We start from the raw sequence: 24,802 nt of genomic DNA on the forward strand, positions 1-24,802 counted from the left end.
TGGGCACAAGATATACACATGGCTAACAGGCACATGAAAAGATGCTCAATGTTACTAATCAGGGAAATGAAACCAAAACTCCAAAGAGATACCACCTCACACCTGTCAGAATGGCTCTGTGCATGCTCAGTTGTGTCTGACTCTGCAACCTTTGTAGCCTGTCAGGCTCCTCTGTCCAAGGGATTCTCCAGGCAAGAATACTGGAGTGGGCTGCCATTTCCTCCTTCAGGGGATCTTCCTGACTCAGGAATCAAATCCAGGTCTCCTGCATTGGCAGGTGGATTCTTTACCACTGAGCCACCTGTGAAGCCTATCAGAATAGCTACAAATAGCAAATGCTGGTGAGGATGTAGAGCAAGGAGAATCCATGTACACTGTTAGTGGGAATGTACATTGGTGCAGTCACCATGGAAACAGTATGGAGGTTCCTCAAAAGACTAAAAACATTAGTATCATATGATATAATGATTCCCCTCCTGGATATACTCCTGCAACAAAAACACTCATTCGAAAGATAAACGTATCCCAATTTTTCACAGCAGCATTATTTACACTACCAAAGATATGGAAGCAACCTAAGTATTCATTAACAGATGAACGGATAAAGAAGGTGTGGTATACATGTATATATGTCCATCCTAAAGGAGATCAGTCCTGGGTGTTCACTGGAAAGACTAATGCTAAAGCTGAAGCTCCAATACTTGTCTACCCAATGGGAGGAGCTGACTCATTTGAAAAGACCCTGATGCTGGGAAAGATTGAGGGCAGGAGGAAAAGGGGATGACAGAAGATGAGATGGTTGGATGGCATCACCGATTCAATAGACATGGGTATGGGTGGACTCTAGGAATTGGTGATGGACAGGAAGGCCTGGTGTGCTGCGGTTGATGGGGTTGCAAAGAGTCGGACATGACTGAGCCGAATTGAAGGTGGAATATTACTCAACCATAAAAAGAATAAAATTTCGTCATTTGAAACAACATGGGTGGACCTGGAGGGTATTATATTTGGTGGAATAAGTCAGGGTTAACAAGTACTGTATGTTATCACTTCCATGTGGAATCTAAAAAAAGTAAAATGAATGAATGTAACAAAGCAGAAAACAGACGCTCAGATATAGAGAACAAACTAGTGTTACCAGTGGAAAGAGAGAAAGGAGGAGGGGCAAAATAGTGGCAGGGGTAGGGATTAAAAGGTACAAACTACTGTGTTTAAAACAAATAAACTACAAGGATATATCATACAGCACAGGGAATATAGCCAGTACCTCTAAATGGAATATAATCTATGAAAACAGAATCACTATCTGAACTAATATAATGTTGTACATCAACTATACTTCAAATAAAAAAACACAGCCTTATGTCATAGACCATTCATTCTTATGGGAGGCAGAAAACAGAGCTAAAGAAGTAAAATAATGAATGGTTGTAAGCGCAACATGGATAATTAAGTACATGGTATACTAAGAAGGAACCTGATGGCTACATTTTCTTTAACTGGGTCAATAGGGAAAAAACCTCTCTCAGGTAGGATTTTTAAGAAGAGATCTTCACCACCCAGGTAAAGAACGGAGGAAAAGACAGCATTATTGGCATGGAAAGTGAACAGTCATGTACGACTCCTTGTGACCCCATGGAATATACAGCACGCCAGGATACTCTGTCCATGGGATTCTCCAGGCAAGAATACTGGAGTGGGTTGCCGTTCCCTTCTCTAGGGGATCTTCCCCACCCAGGGACTGAATCTGCGTCTCCTGCATGGCAGGCAAACTCTTTACTGTCTGAGTCACCAGGGAAGCTCCTAGTATTGGCAGAGTGAACCTAGTAGTACAAAGCTCCTAACATAAATTGAGTTGGCATATCTGGAGGAGAAAAAAGGCATCACTGGAAAATGGGAAGGAATGGTATAAAGTCAGTGAGGTGGACATACCCAAAGGCACTAAGCGCCAGGAAGCAGTCTGGATTTTATTCTCTACGTGATGGGAAGGAATAGAGTGTTTACAGTGGACGAACAGAGTCTGATTTATGTCACAGACCATGCTGGCTGCAGTGTGGTGAAGGACCACTGGGACAGGAAGTAGAAGCTGTTGCAGTAGCCTAATGAGATAATGGTGCCCTGGATTAGGATGGCTGCAGTGAAAAGGGAGAGAACTAGAGGGATGATAGATATACTCTGGAGACAGGTGACAGAGCCTGATGACTGACTGGCTGTATCTTACAGGTGAAATGGAGAATTGAAGAAATGAGTTTCTGGTGAGACAATTTACAATATAGCTTCTAAAAATATAAACTTACTTCTTTCATGAACTGTTCAAACTCTTCATCCAGCTCTTCTTTGGAATAGTGGGCCATTATCAATACTTTTCACTTTCCAAAGTAAACATTCTGAAGTCTTTACAACATCGGAAACACTAAATGGCAAGAGATAATAAACATCCTTTAAGGAAATCTACATCACATCAAAAAAACAGGCAGACTTGAACTTAAGACATTTTTTAAAATTTATATTTAAATGTAGTTAATTTACAACGTTATGTTAGTTTCAGGGGTTCAGTTACAGTTCAACATTAAAAAAAAAAAAAAAAAAAAAGATGGGCAGAAGACCTAAATAGGCATTTCTCCAAAGACATACAAATGGCCAAAAAGCCCATGAAAAGACACTCAATATCGCTAATTATTAGAGAAATGCAAATCAAAACTATAATGAACTATCACCTCACACTAGTCATAAAGGCCATCATCAAAAAGTCTACAAACACAAAATGCTAGAGAGGGTGGAGAAAAGGGAACCCTCCTACACTATTGATGGTAATGTAAATTGGTGTGGCCACTACGGAGAACAGTATGCAGGTACCTTATAAAAAACCAAAAATATAACTACTGTCTTGCTACATCTCACTGTTTTGTTCGCACCCAGGGTAGGCAAGTCGCCAGCTGTAAGCTGGAAGAAAACTCAAGGAACCCTAGGAACTGCAGACATATTTAGTCTCTCCTGATTGGCACAGCAGACGCAGTGTATTCTGCCCTGGTTGACCCAGGAGACATAGCCATAACCCGGCCATAATGCAGAGGCAAGCAAGGGCTTTTCAGGTGGGGCTTCTATAGGTTATGTGCATGCCCACTGCTATAAGTGATCTCAGCTCTTACATAACCATGTATTTACCAAATGTGGGGTGAGAGAGAGAGGCCCTGGGGTGAGAGCCTGATCACCACCATTTCGGCTAGTTTGCTCTTTCCCTACAACTACCAAATGATCCAGTGATCCCACTCCAAGGCAGGCATTTCTCTTATGATTTAGCATATACGTTCAATCACTGACCAGTAAACTGAATGAGAGATTCCTAATTCATTAATAAAATTGATTTAACAACAGCTTTTACAGTGTGCATTATACTTGAGTTCAGAATTGCATTTTCATTCTTAATATCCAATTATTAGAAAGTGGTCTTCACAATATTTGCTAAATCTATGCATATCTGTGTGTGTGTGTATTAACATCTCTTAAACCAGGGCTTCTCAAGTAAACTTTTAAAAACTAGCATATTCAAAAGACTGTTTCCCTTCTGCAAAGGAAAAGGCAGAGTTCGTGCAGTTTTATCATTCAGCTAATTATCAACCGATATTTAAAAGTTTTGCAAAATACACTGTTTCTGATAGTGGAGACGCTTCCAGATACAAATTTCTGGATTGAGTTATTAAGACTCAGAATCTACCTAAAACAAAGTGGAGTATACAAATTAGAACAAATTAAGCATCTTTTGGAGGGAGGGAAGGTCAACAAAAACTATGCAATGGTGACGCGCAACGCTAAACTCTCTCCAGTCACCCCTCATGAATCCAACTGAGGGTCTGCGCCAACTTATGGACTGTAACTCCTTGAAGCAGCTCCGACCCCAGCTTCCTTTCGTAGAGGCGGGAGGTGTGGAGACTTGGACAACACTTTGGCCAACCTGCGCTGTAACACCTCCTCCCCTCTCTTCTGCATTTCGGTTCTGTTCAGGGTGGCGGCGGTTAACATCTTGGCCCCAAATTCCAGGTTAAAGGCGGATCCCGCCCAGCGAGCACCCGGCCCCAGGAAACGCGAGTCTGGCGCCCGCGAGAAGACAAAGGCGCTCGCAGTGGAATCGGGGCGGAAGTGGGAAGTGACCCGAAACTCAAGGCCCCAAGAAGCAGGTCTGAGCACAGTCTGGACTCTGCTGAACCGACCGGGAAACAGGTATCCAAGCCTCACCTACCTTTGCTTCCGAATTCCGCGCTTTCCCAGAAGGTCCAAGGGATGGGGGTGGAGTGAGGGGGGTGGGGGGCAGCCAGTTGCTAGGGTAACGGACGTCGCCGCCAGCCTCCGGAGTCACATGATGCAAGCTGGTCACGTGGCTTCCGGGCGCGGAGGGACTGCAGTTTGCATCTTCTCGCCTCCGCGAGCGCAAGTTAGAGTGGTCGTGGCTTAGCAGGACGGTCTGGCGGGTGGGAGCCGCCGCCGCTGCTGCACCATTGGAGACTCTGCGGCCCTCCCTGTGCTCCTTGGGGTGGTGGATGTACGACAGGGTCGTGAGCGCGGGAACAGGAGTGAGGCGTGGGGCGGGTACGCCCGTGGCTTCCTGGGAAATGTAGTTTAGCTCCCCTGGTCCTAGAATTTCAGCGTTTCTCACCGCTTCTTATCTCTTCCAAACCTTCTCTTCCCGAGTTATTTCAGCCTTCTGCTTTCCAAGAGGCAACCTTGAAAAATATTGAGTGATTTCCTTCATGTGCAACGCCCTGCGTGCGCGTTGTGAATGAAACTGTTTTCAGCAAAGAGCTCTGTTTTCAGGACAGGGACTCTGTTCCACCATCTAGTGGACAAGAAATGAAAAATACACAGACACATCCCAAGCCCTATCTATTAGAAAGTATATCAGAACATCTCTGTGGTTTCCCACTATTCCTTTGCCCCTGTTCTGTTGCGGCATCTTACAATTATTTTCTTGAATTTTACTTTAGTTTTTCTGTTTCTCCCTCTAAAAAAAATAAAAACAAAGCACGTTGGAGTTTCAGAGGACAGTATTTAGGATAAAAAGAAAATTCAGCATCAATCGAAAGCATTGATGCTGGCAGACATAAGACCTCATCGTGTCCTGCCTGAACTTTTCTTTCAGCAGTTGTTTATTGTAATACAAATGTGTGCATGCCAGGAACTGTGCCCTATGATAAAGATTTGAATAATATTATGATAGAGATTTTAAGAAGCTGTTGTTTTATTGAGCACTTAAGTTGCTAAAGCTGAAACTTCAGTACTTTGGCCACCTCATGCGAAGAGTTGACTCATTGGAAAAGACTCTGATGCTGGGAGGGATTGGGGGCAGGAGGAGAAGGGGTTGACAGAGGATGAGATGGCTGGATGGCATCACTGACTCGATGGACGTGAGACTGAGTGAACTCCGGGAGTTGGTGATGGACAGGGAGGCCTGGCGTGCTGCGATTCATAAGGTCACAAAGAGTCGGACATGACTGAGCGACTGAACTGAACTGAAGTTGCTAGGAGTGGCACATGGGTTACTTCACCTCTTTACAGTCTAAAAGACAATTCAATTAAGTCTATATTTTTGTTTCTAACAAGTGCTGAGTCAGTGAAGACAGTCATAATCCCTGCCCTGGTGGAGTCTTTGATCTAGTGGAGCAGATAGACAAGTGACTGGACAGTTGCAGTCCTGTACAAGCACAGCTATTGTAGGAGAAGTAGGGTGTCGTTAGAAGACATTAGAAGCTCCCTCAACCCTTGGGAGATGGAGAAAGCTACTTTCTCTGTGAAAATGACCTGTTTCCTCTTTATCAATTCTTGCTGCCCTCTACTCATCCTTTAGAGGTTTAAGTTTCAATTTAGCCTTCATTTCTTCTAGGAACCTTTCTCACCCATCCTTATTAGGAAGCATTTTGCAAATTAGGCCTCCTTCACAGTCTTTCACAGATACCTATTAGCCTCAGATCTTCTTGGCCTCATTTTTTAACTCTAGCTGCAGCTGTTGGGACCACTTCCAGTCAGGCTGTTACTAGCTACACACAGGTGTAACTCATCTGTGTGCCTGCCTGGAGCCTGCAGTGTGGGTCTCTGGCTTTCTGATCCATGGGGCTCCTCTGACTCTTGAGGGAGCCCACTCAGCACTCAACTACTTGAAGCTTGGAAGTATGCAGAAATTAACCTCTGTAGAACCAAGCTTGATCCAAGGGGGTTGGAGCTGATGAACAAATGATTTTCCTTATTGACCCTGGACAGAACTGATACTCATTTCATAAGACTAACCAGAGTGTCCTCTGTGATCCAGAGCCAGTTGTTCACCACAGAGACCAACTTGTTAGCACATTCCTGTATTGGCATTCCATCCTGTGTCACTCTTTGTTCATGGCTACTGTTACCCATTTCTGAATATTAATAGATGATTCTTGGGCAAAGCTGTGTCTCATGTTCTGCTTTCAGGCAAACATTAGGAAAGATGGATGCTGCTGCTGCTGCTAAGTCGCTTCAGTCGTGTCCTACTCTGTGCGACCCCATAGATGGCAGCCCACCAGGCTCCCCCATTCCTGGGATTCTCCAGGCAAGAACACTGCACTGGGTTGCCATTTCCTCCTCCAATGCATGAAAGTGAAAAGTCAAAGTGAAGTTGCTCAGTCGCGTCTGACTCTTAGCGACCCCATGGACTGCAGCCTACCAGGCTCCTCCGTCCATGGGATTTTCCAGGCAAGAGTACTGAAGTGGGGTGCCATTGTCTTCTCCAAGGAAAGATGAATAGATCACGATTAACCCTGGAGAGGGGATCATTAGAATGGTATTTAGGAGCTGGGTAACTCAGCAGTCAGATGGCAATGAAGATTCCACTGCTAATGGGAAATGGGTTGGTGACAACCATTGAAACACAGATCTGCGTTTCTCATATGAGGTTGGTTGGGCAGAGGTACAGGTGGAAAAGGTGGGAATTATAAGGATGGCTGGATTTTTATTGATTTCTTTGAATTCTTTGAAATAAAGAAAATAACTGCTTCAGGTCAGCCAAAATCAATTCAAAGCACATCATAAATGGCAAGGACCTCTATGGGCATTTGAGGAGATCATCATTTTCTTCAGCCTAAGTGCAACAGAGAATGAAGGCGCAGTCTCATTGGCTATCTTGAGTTAGGGCCCTCATGTGAGAAAGGCAACTCAGAACATGACACTTGTCCTCTTCAGGATCCAGCCCTGCCACCATTCACCATCTCTGTGCCAGTGACTCAGATCAAGCCTCAGAATCTGAGCGTGGAAATATAATCCTTGCTCTGGGAGAAAATGGTTTTCAGAAAGTGCGGGTCCCACATTATACATAGTAGAAAGGAACCAGGGGAACACATGAAGGAGAGGGTCTTTGGAGTGTTGAACTGATAAGGAGGATAAAATAAGGCTGCATAAGGAGTTATGGACATGGGAACACTCAGTCAAGCCTTGGAGTTCAACGTGCAAGTGAGAACACCTGGGGCTGGTCATTTGCTGCTAGGATGTTTCCCTGAAGCCTGAATGTGCTGATGGCCAATAGGCAGATGAAGTAGAGATGCTGAAATTGCTTTGGCAGAGTATTATTGAAGATGTCGGGAGGCTCACAGAGATGCAAATGTTACAGTAGTTTTGTGATATCTAGAGCCTAGCACCTGACTTTGCTCCTTAGGAGGGCTCATAGGACATTCCCTTCAGTAAGACAAGAAAAAATTCATTGGTGTAAAAGGACTTGGTGATTTTTGTCCTCCACAGGTCAGAGTTTTTAACAGGAGATGCTGCTATGGAACTAGTTTCCCCAGTGTCAGTGTGGTTATGAGATTTCTCAGTGGCAGTAGCAATACAAAACTGTCAAAGGCAAGATGGCTGTAATTACTGAAATGGGCAGAATTCTGCCATACCAATGAGGTTGCCTTGACCTGCAGAAATCTGTCCCGATAACTAATAAATCATGGTGGTTGAGGGATGAGATTAAGTGGACTGCTGATTGAGTGATTACTTGATATGTGTATATATGTGTGTGTGTGTGTGTGTGAGTGTGTAACAAAAAGATCTTATGAACAGAATACTAACATCAGCTATCACAATGGAAAATCCAGATCCTTCACCCTATTTCTGGATTTATTTAATTTCAATAGATCTAGTTACCAAGGGTTAAAAGGGAGGGTGAGTGCCCTTGAAGTATGTGTAATGTAATCAGATTGGTTATAAGCATTCTCACTACACTTCCACAAAGGCCCATTTATCAGGGCCACCAGAGTTCAAAGTAGAAGAGTTCCACAGAAATTATCACCTGATCACTCTGGGCTCCTCATTTGAGTAATTTGGCTCCTTGCTCATGGATCATCAAACAAAAGAGAATTAATATGTTAGTACATTTGTAAGACTATGTGCTCAGTCACTCAGTTGTGTCCGACTCTTTGTGACCTCATCGACTGTGGCCCGCCAGGTTCCTCTGTCCACGGGATTCTCCAGGCAAGAATACTCTAACGGATTGCTATTTCCTTCTCCAGGGGATCTTCCTAATTCAGGGATCAAACCCACATCTCTTGCATCTCCTACATTAGCAGGCAGATTCTTTACCACTAGTGCCACCTGGGAAGCCTCTTTGCAAGGGTAAACTACCCTTAATAACACAAAGAGTTTGAATCACTGCTATATGATGGAGGCAGGGGGAAATATCCAACAGCTTGACTAATGCATCGCCTCATGTTTTGTGACAGGTGATCATGATGAATTGCACTTACAGCAACTATGCCCTGAGGAAAAGTGAAAGTGAAGTGAAAGTGTTAGTTGCTCAGTTGTGTCTTATTCTTTGTGACCCTATGGACTGTAGCCCGCCAGGCTTCTCTGTACATGGAATTCTTCAGGCAAGAATACTGGAGTGGATTGCCATTCCCTTCTCCAGAGGGCTTCCCCACCCAGGGATCAAAACCTGGTCTCCTGCATTTCAGGCAGATTCTTTACCATCTGAGCCCCCAGGGAAGCCCTGATGAAGGCAAAGCAAATCAAACCTAGAGGAAGAAGGTCTGGATTACTCCAGGCAAACAGACTTAGATCAGCTGAGATACTGGCCATGGTGAGAGAATTGTAGAATCAGTGGTAGAGAAGAGAGATAATGACTATCAAGCTTTGAGGACCAACTGTGGCAGCAGAGACTGTAGCTAGTTCCACAAACCCTCTTGCAGAAATCGTGGCTGGCTAGCCTCTGGCAGGAGACTTGGTAACAGATTTGGAGTTAATAGAGAGAAAAAGTGAATTTCTGTGTTGCAAAGGTCCTAGTGCATCAGCGACCACTTTGTATATCACCTAAAATTCACTTGGCCCTGCATTCCACTGAACTCACTGTTTCTACAACCAGTTCTTATTGACTTTGATCAGCTTCATGAAGGTGCCACTGGAAAGTGCCTCACCTCTGACCAAGGTGTGAGCCTCTTGCTTCCTTTCCTAAACATTTTCTGGCAAGAAGTATGGGTGTGGAATGCCCACTGAACAACCACATATGTGCAATATACAAGTGGTATGTGGTAATCACAGTCTAAGGGCCACTAAACCTATGAGGGATGAAAGTGTGAAAGTGTTAGTTGCTCAGTCATGTCAAACCCTTTGCAACCCCATGGGCTGTAGCCTGAAAGTCTCTTCTCTGTCCATGGAATTCTCCAGGCAAGACTACTGCAGTGGATTGCATTCCCTTCTCCAGGGGTTCTTTCTGACCCAGGGATCCAGCCCAGGTCTCCTGCATTGCAGGCAGATTCTTTACCATCTGAGCCACCAGGGAAGCTCTATGAGAGATGACAGCCCATTGGAAAATCATTTTTTTTCCCCAGCTGAGCCTCGAGGCATACAGGATTAGTTCCCTTAAGAGGTCTAACCCAGCCCCTAGCAGTGGAAGGGCAGAGTCCTAACCACAAGGCATCTAGGAAATCCCCCTTCTATTTATTTCATGGGTTTCATTGCAGTCTTTTAGAAGGCCTGTGGAATCCAGCATAGGTTGGCCATAGTCATTTCGATAATGCATCCTTTTTTTCAACTCTTCCTTTCTGCCTGTTTTTACTCCCTAATTCATTATTCCTGGGCTCTGGATCATGTACATGCATGTAAGTTGCTTCAGTTGTGTCCCAACTCTTTGCTGGGACATGTAGCCTGCCAGGGTCCTCTGTACATGGGATTCTCCTGGCAAGAATACTAAAGTGGGTTGCCCAGAAATGCAAATCAAAACCACAATGAGGTACCATTTCACACCAGTCAGAATGGCTGCTATCCAAAAGCCTACAAGCAATAAATGCTGGAGAGGGTGTGGAGAAAAGGGAACCCTCTTACACTGTTGGTGGGAATGCAAACTAGTATAGCCACTATGGAGAACAGTGTGGAGATTCCTTTAAAAACTCGAAATAGAACTGCCATATGACCCAGAAATCCCACTGCTGGGCATACACACCGAGGACACCAGAATTGAAAGAGACATATGTACCCCAATGTTCATCGCAGCACTGTTTATAATAGACAGGACATGGAAGCAACCTAGATGTCCATCAGCAGACGAATGGATAAGAAAGCTGTGGTACATATACACAATGGAATATTACTCAGCCATTAAAAAGAATGCATTTGAATCAGTTCTAATGAGGTGGATGAAACTGGAGCCTATTATACAGAGTGAAGTAAGCCAGAAAGAAAAACACCAGTACACTATACTAACGCATATATATGGAATTTAGAAAGATGGTAACAATAACCCTGTATGCAAGACAGCAAAAGAGACACAGATGTATGGAACAGTCTTTTGGACTCTGTGGGAGAGGGCGAGGGTGGGATGATTTGGGAGAATGGCATTGAAACATGTATATTATCATATGTGAAATGAATCACCAGTCCAGGTTCGATGCATGATACACGATGCTCGTGGCTGGTGCACTGGGATGACCCAGAAGGATGGTATGGGGAAGGAGGTGGGAGAGGGGTTCAGGATGGGGAACACGTGTACACCCGTGGTGGATTCATGTTGATGTATGGCAAAACCAGTACAATATTGTAAAGTAATTAGCTTCCAATTAAAATAAATTTATATTAAAATAAATAAATAAAAAATAAAGTGGGTTGCCATACCTCCCTTCAGGGAATCTGCCCAACCCAGGGATTAAACCCATGTCTTTTAGTCTCCTGCATTGGCAGGCTGGTACTTTATCACTAGCCTCACCAGGGAAGCCCTCTGGGGTCATATTCCCAGATAAAGTACATTTTCAGGAGTAACTCAGGTTGAGACAGTAATCATATTAACTAAGTTGAAGTAATAAATAAATAAATCCAAATAATTCAGGTCTTAATATGCAATCATGCTGTCTTGACCTAACCCTAACCCTAACCCAATCATCCCTAACCCTAACCCTAACCCTAATTCATGTATAGACAGATTTAGGAAGAGTGATGGCTTTGAAAATTAAAATAATTGTTTCAGCTTATCCAAACTTTATTTCATTTCTATTTGACAGCTAGTTGTCACAGTAGTAAGTTGTTGCACCATTAAAATGTTTGCTCTGCTTTATAAAATACACACATACACTTAGAGATTTATAGACTGAATAAGAGGAGTTTCTTATGCTTTGAAGTGGTATGAACTTGTGCAACACTTTCTAGATTATTGAATAATTGATACCATTACATTTTCAAGGTAAATAAATATGAAAAGAAGGGAAAGGAGCTTCACTAACAAGATAAATAGAATTTGTGGCATTATTTCTGTTGGTATTTTAATGTCAGTTTACGTTTTCACCATCAGAGGTCATGAAAGAACAATGTTGAACAAAATTTGGCTGGAAAAAAACTTGTTTGAAATCTGGACTGTAACATTCTTAGACGGCTTTTTACAAAAGAAAAACCACTATCTACTTTTGTACAGAAAGAAAAATAATTCTTAACAATAAAATTATCTGATAGGTTACAAGAGCATGAGGCTCTTAGTTGCCTCTGGTGCTCTCAAGTTTTAGGTTAAGAATAACATTTTAAATGCAACTGTTGATGACTCCTTGTCTTGGGAATATACAGTGTTTAATTTCAGCTAGGTTTCTGGGGTCTATAATTGACAAAAGAAGTATCTCACTTATGAAAAAGGAAGAAAATAAAATTAAAGCTTAGACATGTTTAGAAGTACATTTGTTAGTACACATAGCATCTACTTCATAAAACAAAGTAAAGTCTGTCTCATGAACTTTGCATTTGAGGAACTAAGTTTGCAACAAATAAAGCAGGCAGTCTGAACATCGAAGACCAGGTATCAAGTTAAGGAATTTAGACTTCTGTGTCTGGGAAGACACAAGCCTCTGGGCTCACTGAATTCATTCCTTTCTTACACACCTAAGCTCTCTGGGGCCAATCCTGTTTCCTTGCTCACCTTGCTTTTTCCATTCCCCCAGCTCTTCAGCAGTCACCATGGAGGGTGGCAGCATCCTCTGGATTGCAGCTGTGGGAGCCCTCATTCACGTTTGGAGGCCAGAAATCACTAATGGCTGTGACATTTCTTGTTTATTGATATGCATGAGATATTTTCATTTCACACTAACAATACACAATGTATCAAATATCTTATTGATAGTAAATTTTATTTTAAGTATCTACTATCAATATGTATTTTGTCTGTCATAGGTAGCATTTGTTAATTTAAAACCTTTATTGCCCTAGGCAAATTATTAGAAATACAAAAAAATCAGTAAGTTAAAATAATTTTCATTGGTGTTATAAAAACACAAGTTATCAGTTGTCATTGCTCCTTTTGGTGAGTAGTCTTAATAAAAAGCCTCCTTATAAAATGATCATTAACATTTTTGCACGAGCATAGTTTTGTATGTTTCCAAAAATTCTGTGACATATGAATCACAAAAAGACAAAAACTGTGAATCCACGTCTGTGAGGTATCTAGCATAGATGGATGCATGCTGACAGAATGTAAAACAGTGGGGCTGTGGATTATTGACTGGGTAATGGGATTTCAATTTTTCAGGATTTGAAAAAAGCTCTAATGGTTGTGCAACAGTGTGCATGTACACATAGTCTACACCATAGTGTTGTGAGAAATACATGAGTTAAAGCATGTAAAAATGTTCATCAGTGATTGTCATAATGCTCAATGTATGTTAAAACCCTGCTGTTTTTAATGAAGCACATCTTATGGTGTATGTGGTAAACAATGATTTATTATCTATTATTATCACAGTGATTTAATATCTATTATTATTATTATTGGTTTGGGCTTCCCTGGTGGCTCAGATGGTAAAGAATCAGCCTGCAATGCGGGAGACCTGGGTGTGATCCCTGAGTTGGGAAGATCCAAGAGGCCATGGCAACCCACTCCAGTATTCTTGCCTGGAAAATCCCTGTGGACAGAGGAGCCTAGCAGGCTACAGTCCATGGGGTCACAAAGAGTTGGACATGACTGAGCGACTAAGCATACAGTATTGCTTCTGGTTTTCCAATATAGTGTTTAAAAGACATTTTCCTTTGTCTTTTGGAGTCCCAGAGGCCTAGCAACTATTAAAAAGCCTAATAAGTAATAAAAGCAGAAGTCTGTGACTCACTGAGAAATAAATTTTTATGGATTAGAGTTTTAACAGCCAGAATTTAGACTTCAGTGATGTCCATGTAATTGTTCCTTCCCTCAATCTGTCCTCTTTTTTGAGTCAGTTCTATCTTACTGGGTTTCATCACTCATCTTCCAGTGGCTCGATTCTGGAAACCCCCATACTGCTTCTATCTGAGATCATTCATTTGCATTCAATGATTATTGGTGTGTGGTGTTTGAGGGAAGCAGACTAGAATCTGGAACATCAGAAGTTTTCACGGATTTTATTATTTTAATTCATGCTCCTTTCTTGATAAAAGTAATTGATTTAAAGCAATTCTTTCTATTTAAAAAAGTTTTTCTAAGATTTTTTTGTTGTTCATATTTGCTTGATTCTTTATTAAATTTAGAGTTCTTCATTTAACATTCAGAGTTCCAAAGAATAGCAAGGAGAGATAAGAAAGCCTTCCTCAGTGATCAGTGCAAAGAAATACAGGGAAACAAAGAATGGGAAAGACTAGAGATCTCTTCAAGAAAATTAGAGATACCAAGGGAACATTTCATGCAAAGATGGGCTTGATAAAGGACAAAAATGGTATGGACCTAACAGAAGCAGAAGATATTAGGAAGAGGTGGTAAGAGTACATAGAAGAACTGTACAAAAAAGGTCTTCATGACCAAGATGATCACTATGGTATGATCACTCACCTAGAGCCAGACACCATGGAATGTGAAGTTAAGTGGGCCTTAGGAAGCATCACTACGAACAAAGTAAGTGGAGGTGAGAAAGTGCTACACTCAATATGCCAGCAAATTTGGAAAACTCAGCAGCGGCCACAGGATTGGAAAAGGTCTGTTTTCATTCCAATCCCAAAGAAAGGCAATGCCAAAGAATGCTCTAACTATGGCACAATTGCACTCATCTCAGATGCTAGCAAAGTAATGCTCAAAACTCTCCAAGCCAGGCTTCAACAATACATGAACTGTGAACTTCCAGATGTTCAAGCTGGTTTTAGAAAAGGCAGAGCAACCAGAGATCAAATTGCCAACATCTGCTGGATAATCAAAAAAGCAAGAGAGTTCCAGAAAAACATCTATTTCTGCTTTATTGACTATGCCAATGCCTTTGACTGTGTGGATCACAATAAAATGTGGAAAATTCTGAAAGAGATGGGAATACCAGACCACCTGATCTGCCTCTTGAGAAATCTGTATGCAGGTCAGGAAGCAACAGTTAGAACTGGACATGGAACAACAGACTGGTTCCAAATAGGAAAAGAAGTATGTCAAGGCTGTATATTGTCACCCTGCTTATTTAACTTATATTCAGAGTACATCATGAGAAATGATGGGCTGGATGAAGTACAAGCTGGAGTCAAGATTGCTGGGAGAAGTGTCAGTAACCTCAGATATGCATATGACACCACCCTTATGACAGAAAGTGAAGAAGAACTAAAGAGCCTCTTGATGAAAGTGAAAGAGGAGAGTGAAAAAGCTGGCTTAAAGCTCAACATTCAGAAAACTAAGATCATGGCATCCAATCCCATCACTTGATGACAAATAGATGGAGAAACAGTGGAAACAGGGACAGACTTTAGTTTTTGGGCTCCAAAATCACTGCAGATTGTGACTGCAGCCATGAAATTAAAAGACGCCTACTCCTTGAAAGAAAAGTTATGACCAAACTAGATAGCATATTAAAAAGCAGAGACATTACTTTACCAACAAAGGTCCAGCTAGTCAAGGCTATGGTTTCTACAGTAGTCATGTATGGATGTGAGAGTTGGACTATAAAGAAAGCTGAGCACCGAAGAATTGATGCTTTTGAACTGTGGTGTTGGAGAAGACTCTTGAGAGTCCCTTGGACTGCAAGGAGATCCAACCAGTCCATCCTAAAGGAAATCAGTCCTGAATATTCATTGGAAGGGACTGATGTTGAAGCTGAAATGCCAATACTTTGGCCACCTGATGCAAAGAGCTGATTCATTGGAAAAGATCCTGATGCTGGGAAAGATTGAAGGCGGGAGGAGAAGGGGATGACAGAGGATGAGATGGTTGGATGGCATCACCGACTCAATGGGCATGAGTTTGAGTAAACTCCAGGAGTTGGTGATGGACAGGGAAGCCTGGCGTACCTCAGTGCATGCTGAGAGTTAGACTTGACTGAGTGACTGAACTGAACTGAATTTTAACATGAACATAGATTCCGCTACTTGTGTGAATACTGGTGTGTTCTGTTAGTTTAAAATATTTAATCTAGTTTTTTTTGGTTTTGGTTATGTAATAAATCTTAAGAGGAAAACTATGACTTAATATTTGATATGAAATGGGGAAAAATTTTTTTAAGTGGGGGAAAATTTTGATTTTTTTCTTGAAGTCCTTCTTTGAAGAACTCCTTTATCCTGAAAGTCAAAACACCTGAAGCACTTTCTAGTCACCAAATAAATCTCATTGATGGAAAACAAGTTTTCTGTGACAGAAAAAAACATATAAAGAGATTGTTTCTACAATTCCACCAGGCCTTTCACCAGTGCCTCTAACAAGTTCCAAAATGAATTTCAACTCCATCCCCTCACTTGTTTGCTCTCTGCAGGAGCTTTTATGAGCAATGCATTGGTTCTCATGGTGAAACTCAAAGGTAGACAAATCCTGAATAATCTACCATCTGCATTATTCCATATTCAGTAATCAAGGATATTGAGAGTAGCATTAGTTCTATAACACCACTGCCTTATTAAAAGAATCCATTTAACTTTGGGAAAATTTCATAATAAGGAAAAGAACATCTAATTCAACTTTATTTCATGCTCACACCCAAGCCTTCAGTGACCTTCTGATACTTCAAGTTCGAAACAATGGTTTTTCTTTGCTTATATTTCTAGTAGAAATGGTATGTTTTAAAACATTTATTTACTTATGGAATACTTGCTCTTTCTCTTTCTCCCTGTTGTTCCGTCACTAAGTCATCTCCGACTCTTTGTCACTCCATGGATGGTAGCATGCCACACTCCTCTGTCCTCCACTATCTCTTCAAGTTTGCTCAAATTCATGTCCACTGAGATGGTAAAACTTCCAGATGTTCAAGCTGGTTTTAGAAAAGTCAGAGGAACGAGAGGTCAAATTGCCAACATCCGCTGGATCATGGAAAAAGGAAGAGAGTTCCAGAAAAACATCTATTTCTGCTTTATTGACTATGCCAATGCCTTTGACTGTGTGGATCACAATAAACTGTGGAAAATTCTGAAAGAGATGGAAATACCAGACCACTTGACCTGCCTCTTGAGAAACCTATATGCAGCTCAGGAAGCAACAGTTAGAACTGGACATGGAACAACAGACTGGTTCCAAATAGGAAAAGGAGTATGTCAAGGCTGTATATTGTCACCCTGCTTATTTAACTTCTATGCAGAGTACATCATGAGAAACGCTGGGCTGGAAGAAACACAATTTGGAATCAGGATTGCCAGGAGAAATATCAATAACCTCAGATACGCAGATGACACCACCCTTATAGCAGAAAGTGAAGAGGAACTAAAAAGCCTCTTGATGAAAATGGAAGAGGAGAGGGAAAAAGTTGGCTTAAAGCTCAACATTCAGAAAACGAAGATCATGGCATCTGGTCCCATCACTTCATGGGAAATAGATGGGAAACAGTGGAAATAGATGGGAAACAGTGGAAACAGTGGCAGACTTTATTTTGGGGGGCTCCAAAGTCACTGCAGACAGTGATAGCAGCCATGAAATTAAAAGACACTTACTCCTTGGAAGGAAAGTTATGACCAACCTAGATAGCATATTCAAAAGCAGAGACATTACTTTGCCAACAAAGATCCGTCTAGTCAAGGCTATGGTTTTTCCAGTGGTCACGTATGGCTGTGAGAGTTGGACTGTGAAGAAAGCTGAGTGCCGAAGAACTGATGCTTTTGAACTGTGGTGTTGGAGAAGACTCTTGAGAGTCCCTTGGACTGCAAGGAGATCCAACCAGTCCATTCTAAAGGAGATCAGTCCTGGGTGTTCTTTGAAAGGACTGATGCTAAAGCTGAAAGTCCAATATGTTGGCCACCTCATGAGAGGAGTTGACTCATTGGAAAAGACTCTGATGCTGAGAGGGATTGGGGGCAGGAGGAGAAGGGGATGACAGAGGATGAGATGGCTGGAGGGCATCACTGACTTGATGGACATGAGTTTGGTTGAATTCCGGGAGTTGGTGATGGACAGGGAGGCCTGGCGTGCTGCGATTCATGGGGTTGCAGACAATCAGACACGACTGAGCGACTGAACTGAACTGAGTTGGTAATACTATCTAACCATCTTATCCTCTTAGGCCCCCTCACCTTTTGCCTTCAGTTTTTCCCATCATCAGCATCTTTTCCAATGACTTGGCTCTTCACCTCAGGTAGCCAAAGTATTGGATCTTCAACTTCAGCATGAGTCCTTCTAATGAATATTGAAGATTGATTTCCTTTAATATTGACTGGTTTGATCTCTTTGCTGTCCAAGGGACTCTCAAGAGTCTTCTCCGTCACCACAGTTCAAAAGCTTCGATTCTTTAGCGTTCAGCCTTCTTTATGGACTAACTCTCACATCTGTACATGACTACCAGGAAAAACATAGCTTTGACTGTACAGACCTTTGTCAACAGAAGTGATGTCTCTGCTTTTCAATACACTGTCTAGATTTGTCATAGCTTTCCTTCCAAGAAGTAAGCGTCTTTTTTTTCCCTTCCAGATAGTAAATTCGTTAAGAATAGGTATTCTGTTAATAAATTTTGCATCATACCAATGTTTTGCACAAACAGGTCTTCAGTAGCTTGTGGTTAAAACTATTGGATTGATTGTCTCTTGGTTCCATTCTATTATCTAATTAATTAAGTTATAGCTTAAAACTTTTCTAAAATGACTGTCATTTCTATGGAAGTAATGCTGCCCCTCCCCAACCCCCCGGCCCATTCTTGTGTACTAGAAAGAATAGTACTAGAAAGAATAGTACAATAATAGAAAGATTATCCTTTGGCCTGAGCATGGGAAAGCACATTATCTCTATCAGGAATAATTACAATTACACTATAAATGTGGTAATCCATTATTACTTTCTCTAATTTCAGGGATAGCAATGAAAACCAAATGTCCAGAACAATGAGAGCTGTGGGAACTGTAGAATCTCTTCTATCAGCTCAACAATTACTCAGAGTCATCCCACATGTTTTGTACCCTCCCAGGGTCTGGGCAAAGGGTGAATAAATTGCTTCTTTTAATCTAGATAAATATCACATCAATGGGAAAATTCTTTCATTTTGTGTCTTAATTCAGAAGTTTAGTTCAGTCGCTTAGTCATGTCTGACTCTTTGTGACCCCATGGACCGCAGCATGCCAGGCTTCCCTGTCCATCACCAACTCCCAGAGCTTACCCAAACTCATATCCATCATGTCGGTGATGCCATCAAACCATCTCATCCTCTGTCGTCCCCTTCTCCTCCCACCTTCAATCTTTCCCAACATCAGGATCTTTTCCAGTGAGTCATTTCTCCTCATCAGGTGGCCAAAATATTGGAATTTCAGCTTCAGCATCAGTCCTTCCAATGAATATTCAGGACTGATTTCCTTTAGGGTGGACTGGTTGGATCTCTACAGTCCAAAAGACTCTCAAGAGTCTTCTCCAACACCACAGTTCAAAAGCATCAGTTCTTCGGCGCTCAACTTTCTTTATAGTCCAACTCTCACATCCATATATGACTGCTTGAAAAACCGTAGCTTTGACTACATGGACCTTTGTTGGCAAAGTAATGTCTCTGCTTTTAACTTTGCTGCTAGGTTGGTCATAACTTTGCTTCCAAGGAGCAAGCAACTTTTAATTTCATGGCTGCAGCCATCATCTGCAGTGATTTTGGAGCCCAAAAAAATAAAGTCGGTCACTGTTTCCATTGTTTCCCCATCTATTATGCCATGAAGTGATGGGACTGGATGCCATGATCTTAGTTTTCTGAATGTTGAGCTTTAAGCCAACTTTTTCCATTCTCCTCTTTCATTTCATCAAGAAGCTCTTTAGTTCTTCTTCACTTTCTGCCATAAGGGTAGTGTCATCTGCATATCTGAGGTTATTGATATTTCTCCCAGCAATCTTGATTCCAGCTTGTGCTTCATCCAGCCCAGCATTTCTCATAATGTGCTCTGCATATAAGTTAAATAAGCAGGATGACAGTATGCAGCCTTGACGTACTCCTTCCCGAATTGGAACCAGTCTGTTGTTCCATGCCCAGTTCTAATTGTTGCTTCTTGACCTGCATACAGATTTCTCAGGAGGCAGGTCAAGTGGTCTGGTGTTCCCATGTGTTTAAGAATTTTCCACAGTTTGTTGTGATCCACACAGTCAAAGGCTTTGGCATAGTCAATAAAGCAGAAATAGATGTTTTTCTGGAACTCATGCTTTTCCGACGAGCAACGGATGTTGGCAATTTGATCTCTGATTCTTCTGCCTTTTCTAAAACCAGCTTGAACATCTGGAAGTTCACAATTAACATACTGTTGAATCCTGTCTTGGAGAATTTTGAGCATTACTTTGCCGGCATGTGAGATAAGTGCAATTGTTGGTAGTTTGAGCATTCTTTGGCATTGCCTTTCTTTGGGATTGGAATGAAAACAGACCTTTTTCAGTCCTGTGGCCACTGCTGAGTATTCCAAATTTGCTGGCATATTGAATGCAGCACTTTCATAGCTTCATCTTTTAGGATTTGAAATAGCTCAACTGGAACTTCATCACCTCCACTAGCTTTGTTCATAGTTATGCTTCCTAAGACCCACTTGACTTCGCATTCCAGGATATCTGGCTCTAGGTGAGTGATCACACCATCATGGTTATCTGGGTCATGAATAGCGTTTTTGTATAGTTCTTCTGTGTATTCTTGCCACCTCTTTGTAATTTATTCTGCTTCTGTTAGTCCATACCATTTCTGTCCTTTACTGTGCCCATCTTTGCATGAAATGTTCCCTTGGTGTCTCTAATTTTCTTGATGAGATCTCTAGTCTTTCCCATTGTACTATATTCCTCTCTTTCTTTGCATTAATCACTGAGGAAGGCTTTCTTATCTCTCCTTGTTATTCTTGGAACTCTGCATTCAAATGGATATGTATTTGCTTTTCTCCTCTGACTTTCTCTTCTCTTCTTTTCTCAGCTACTTTTAAGGCCTCCTCAGACAACTATTTTGCCTTTTTGCATTTCTTTTTCTTGGGAATGGTCTTGATTACTGCCTATTGTACAATGTCAGAAACTCCATTCATAGGTCTTCAGGCACTCTGTCTATCAGATCTAATCCCTTGAATCTATTTGTCACTTCCACTGTATAATTGTAAAGGATTTGATTTAGTTCATACATGAATGTTGTAGTGGTTTTTCCTACTTTCTTCAACTTGAGTCTCAATTTGGCAGTAAAGGAGTTCATGGTCTAAGCTACAGTCAGCTCCCGGTCTTGATTTTGCTGACTGTGTAGAACTTCTCCATCTTTGGCTGCAAAGAATATAATCAATCTGATTTCAGTATTGACCATCTGGTGATGTCCATATGTAGAGTCTTCTCTTGTGTTGTTGGAAGAGGGTGTTTGCTATGACCAGTGTGTTCTCTTGGCAAAACTCTGTTAGCCTTTACCCTGCTTCATGTTGTACTCCATGGCCAAGTTTACCTGTTACTCCAGGTATCTCTTGACTTCCTACTTTTGCATTCCAGTCTCCCATAATGAAAAGGACATTTTGGGGGGTGTTAGTTCTAGAAGGTCTTGTAGGTCTTCATAGAACCGTTCAACTTTAGCTTCTTCAGCATTACTGGTTGAGGCATAGACTTGAATTACTGTGATACTGAGTGATTTGCCTTGGAAATGAACAGAAATCATTCTGTCATTTTTGAGGTTGCATCCAAGTACAACATTTCAGACTCTTTTGTTTACTATGATGGCTACTCCATTTCTTCTAAAGGATTCTTGCCCACAATAGTAGATATATGGTCATCTGAGTTAAATTCACCCATTCCAGTCCATTTTAGTTTGCTGATTCCTAGAATGTCAACGTTCATGCTTGCCATCTCCTGTTTGACCACTTCCAATTTGCCTTGATTCATGAACCTAAAATTCCAGGTTCCTATGCAATACTGCTCTTTACAGCATCAGACTTTACTTCCATCACCAGTCATATCCTTACCTGGATGTTGTTTTCACTTTGGGTCCATCTCTTCATTCTTTCTGGAGTTATTTCTCCACAGATCTCCAGTAGCATATTGGACACCTACCAACATGGGGAGTTCATCTTTCAATGTCCTATTTTTTTGCCTTTTCATGCTATTTATGGGGTTCTCAAGGCAAGAATACTGAAGTGGTTTGCCATTCCCTTCTCCAGTGGACCACATTGTGTCAGAACTCTCCACCATGACCTGTCCATCTTGGCTGACCCTACACAGTATGGCTCATAGTTTCATTGAGTTGGACAAGGCTGTGGTCCATGTGAACAGTTTGGTTAGTTTTCTGTGATTGTGGTTTTCATTCTGTCTGCCCTCTGATGGATAAGAGGCTTATGGAAGCTTCCTGATGGGAGAAACTGACTGAGGGGGAAACTGGGTCTTGTTCTGTTGGGCAGGGCTATGCTCAGTAAATCTTTAATCCAATTTTCTGTTGATTGGTGAAGCTCTATTCTCTCTGTTGTTTGACCTGAGGCCAAACTGTGGTGGACGTAATGAAAATAATGGCAATTTCCTTCAAAAGGCCCCATGCAGACAGGGCTGCACTCAGTGCCCCCGGACCTCCAGCAGGCCACTGCTGACCCACGCCTCCACTAGAGACTCCTGGACACTCGTGGGCAAGTCTTGGTCAATCTCTTGTGGGATCACTGCTCCTTCTCCTGGGTCCTCGTGTGCACAGGCTTTTGTTTGTGCCCTCCAAGAGTCTGTTTCTGCAGTCCTGTGTAAGTTCTGGCGGCTCTATGGTGGGGTTAATGGTGACCTCTCCAAGAGGGCTTATGCTAAACCCAGGTCTGCTGCACCCAGAGCCCCTGCCCCTGTGGCAGGCCACTGCTGACCTGTACATCTGCAGAAGACACTCAGACACAGTTCTGGCTCAGTCTCTGTGGGGTCTCTGGGTCCTGGTGCATACAAGTTTTATTTGAGCCCATCGAGTCTCTGGAAGATATGGGATTTAATTCTAAACGTGATTTTACCCCTTCTACCATCTTACTGGGGCTTCTCCTTTGCCCTTGGATGTGGGGTATCTCTTTTTGGTGGGATCCAACATTCTCCTGTCAACAACTATTCAGCAGCAACTTGTAGTTTTGGAGTTCTCCTAGAAGAATATGAGTGCACGTCCTTCTACTCCACCATCTTACACCACTGTTCATTCTAAAAGGCTTGGAATAAATTTAAAAGTCTCAACCAATTGCTTATTGCTCCATAATAGGGTTCCTCAGAGTCCTTAGAGTAAGAATTACAATTGGTGATGACCTTTGGAATAAGATGTATGCATTCTCAGTCACTTCAGTCATGTCTGACTCTTTGCAACCCCATGGACTATAGCCCACCAGGCTCTTCTGTCCTTGGGATTCTCCAAGCAAGAATGCTGGAATGGGTTGCCATGCTCCCCTCCAGGGGATCTTCCTGACTCAAGAATTGAACCTGTTATCTCCTGCATCTCATGCACTGGCAGGTGAATTCTTCACCACTGAGCCACCAGGGAAGCTCTTGGAATAAAGTACCTGGTCCTGATGTCTTTGAGAAGTCTGAATAAGTGTTGCTGTTTTTTTTTTAAACCATATTTTCCTCATAAGTTAATGTAACAAGTTAAAATAGCTTCAGCAGTTTTCCTTCCTTCCTCTTATAAAAATTCAGTAAGTCCCCTACATACAAATGAATTGTTTCAAGACCACATTCATAAGTCTTAATTTGTTCATAAGTCCAACAAAGTTAGCCTAGTTACCCAACTAACACAATCAGCTGTATAGTATTCATACTATAATAGGTTTGTAATACTGTTCACACAAATTATATGTAAAAACACACAAAATAAAGAAAACATTTTTAATCTGACAATACAGAACCTTGGAAAGTACAGTAGTACGGTACAACAACTGGCATACAAGGGCATTTTCACATCTTTGAAAGTTTGCAACTTGAAGGTTCATATGTAGGGGGCTGGCTGTAAACACATTTAGACTGTTTATTTACTCTGAGAAGCAAAATTCTAATATATAGATAAAGATGCAGCATTTATTCTCTCCTCCCTTTTTTCCCACAGAGAAGAGAGGTGTTAATGTTTTATTTTTCTTAAAAAACAAAAAAAGTAAAGCTCATGAGATTCTGACAGTTTTGAAGTTGTTTCTGATTTCTTGATACTGTTTTGAAAGGAAATACATTTGAGTTCATTTTAGTTGAAATTGTTTTTTTATTTCAAGATATGTAATATGAACACTGCAAGAAATGAAGAAATTAAGTCACATATTAACAAAAACAAACCTTTTGTGTAAATCTAAGAAGAGGTCATCAGTTTACTAAGGGGGAGACCTCTCCCAGCCATGTTTTTAACCCTGTATAGACCTTGGAAAATGTCACCATCACAAATATAGTTTGTTTGAACCCAGGCATCTGGGAACATGGCAGAAAAATGGCCAAGATGTCTGCCCTCATGGAAGATGAAGCTGGTTGGTCTGAGGACTCCCTGCCCAACACAGCAGAGTCAGAGCCTGGGTCATCACAGGGGTGGGAGGCAGGTCTGGCAGGGCTGGCTTGGAAATGAAGTGATACCCATTACATGCAGGCTACCAAGAAGGTAGCATCTGACATTAGAAGAGAATTATATATTTTTGTCTGAGATCAACAGTATTTTAAAGTTTGGACAATACAACCAGAATATACTGCTAAGCTAAATTTGTTTTACATTTTCAGTTCTGGCAACTCTTCAAGAACAAAAGGTAATTTTCTTTTTCATTTCTTTTTGAATTTTGAAAAGTTCTCTACTGTTTAAAGATTGAAATCTCAGAATATAACATTATTTCAAATATCAAATTTTAATTTGAATGTCATTAACTATATACATTTAGCCTCATAGAAAAAAATGCATAGGCCATGCATGAAAATTATCTGGGCTGGATGGATGGCAAATTTGATTAATTTCCTTGGTACTTTATTCTTCTAATTATCTGTATTAGAAGTGTAGTCTTTCTAAGTTTGAAGAAAAAGGGAAAGTACCAAGAAAATATGAAATGTGCAAGTATACTTTACTCTTTTTACATT

The 24,802-nt window shown here is 41.5% G+C and overlaps 1 protein-coding gene and 1 long non-coding RNA gene across 6 annotated transcripts in view; one reads left to right on the plus strand and one right to left on the minus strand.

The window, feature by feature from the left end:
• CEP162 (centrosomal protein 162) overlaps positions 1-4,599 on the minus strand; it is a 93,080-nt gene extending 88,481 nt beyond the window's left edge. Inside the window, exons 1-2 of one of the 3 annotated variants that reach the window (XM_006054742.4) lie at positions 4,238-4,597; positions 2,298-2,413 (exon numbers count right to left, since the gene is read on the minus strand). In XM_006054742.4, coding sequence (XP_006054804.4) covers positions 2,298-2,354 — 57 coding nt within the window. In that variant the 5' untranslated portion in view covers positions 2,355-2,413; positions 4,238-4,597. Of the gene's footprint in view, positions 1-2,297; positions 2,414-3,952; positions 4,094-4,237 lie in introns of those variants that run through there. The other 2 variants (XM_025294569.3, XM_025294570.3) reach the window with 2 other exon arrangements.
• Positions 4,096-24,802, plus strand: part of LOC102389969 — a 30,956-nt gene continuing 10,249 nt past the window's right edge. For 2 of the 3 annotated variants that reach the window (XR_006639643.1, XR_006639642.1), the window contains exons 1-2: positions 4,096-4,218; positions 24,455-24,480. This is a non-coding gene — a long non-coding RNA (uncharacterized LOC102389969). The remainder of the gene's footprint in view (positions 4,219-24,454; positions 24,481-24,802) is intronic. The other variant, XR_006639641.1, reaches the window with a different exon arrangement.

Source organism: Bubalus bubalis, chromosome 10 (assembly GCF_019923935.1).
Source record: "Bubalus bubalis isolate 160015118507 breed Murrah chromosome 10, NDDB_SH_1, whole genome shotgun sequence".
In the NCBI taxonomy this organism is placed as follows: domain Eukaryota; kingdom Metazoa; phylum Chordata; class Mammalia; order Artiodactyla; family Bovidae; genus Bubalus; species Bubalus bubalis.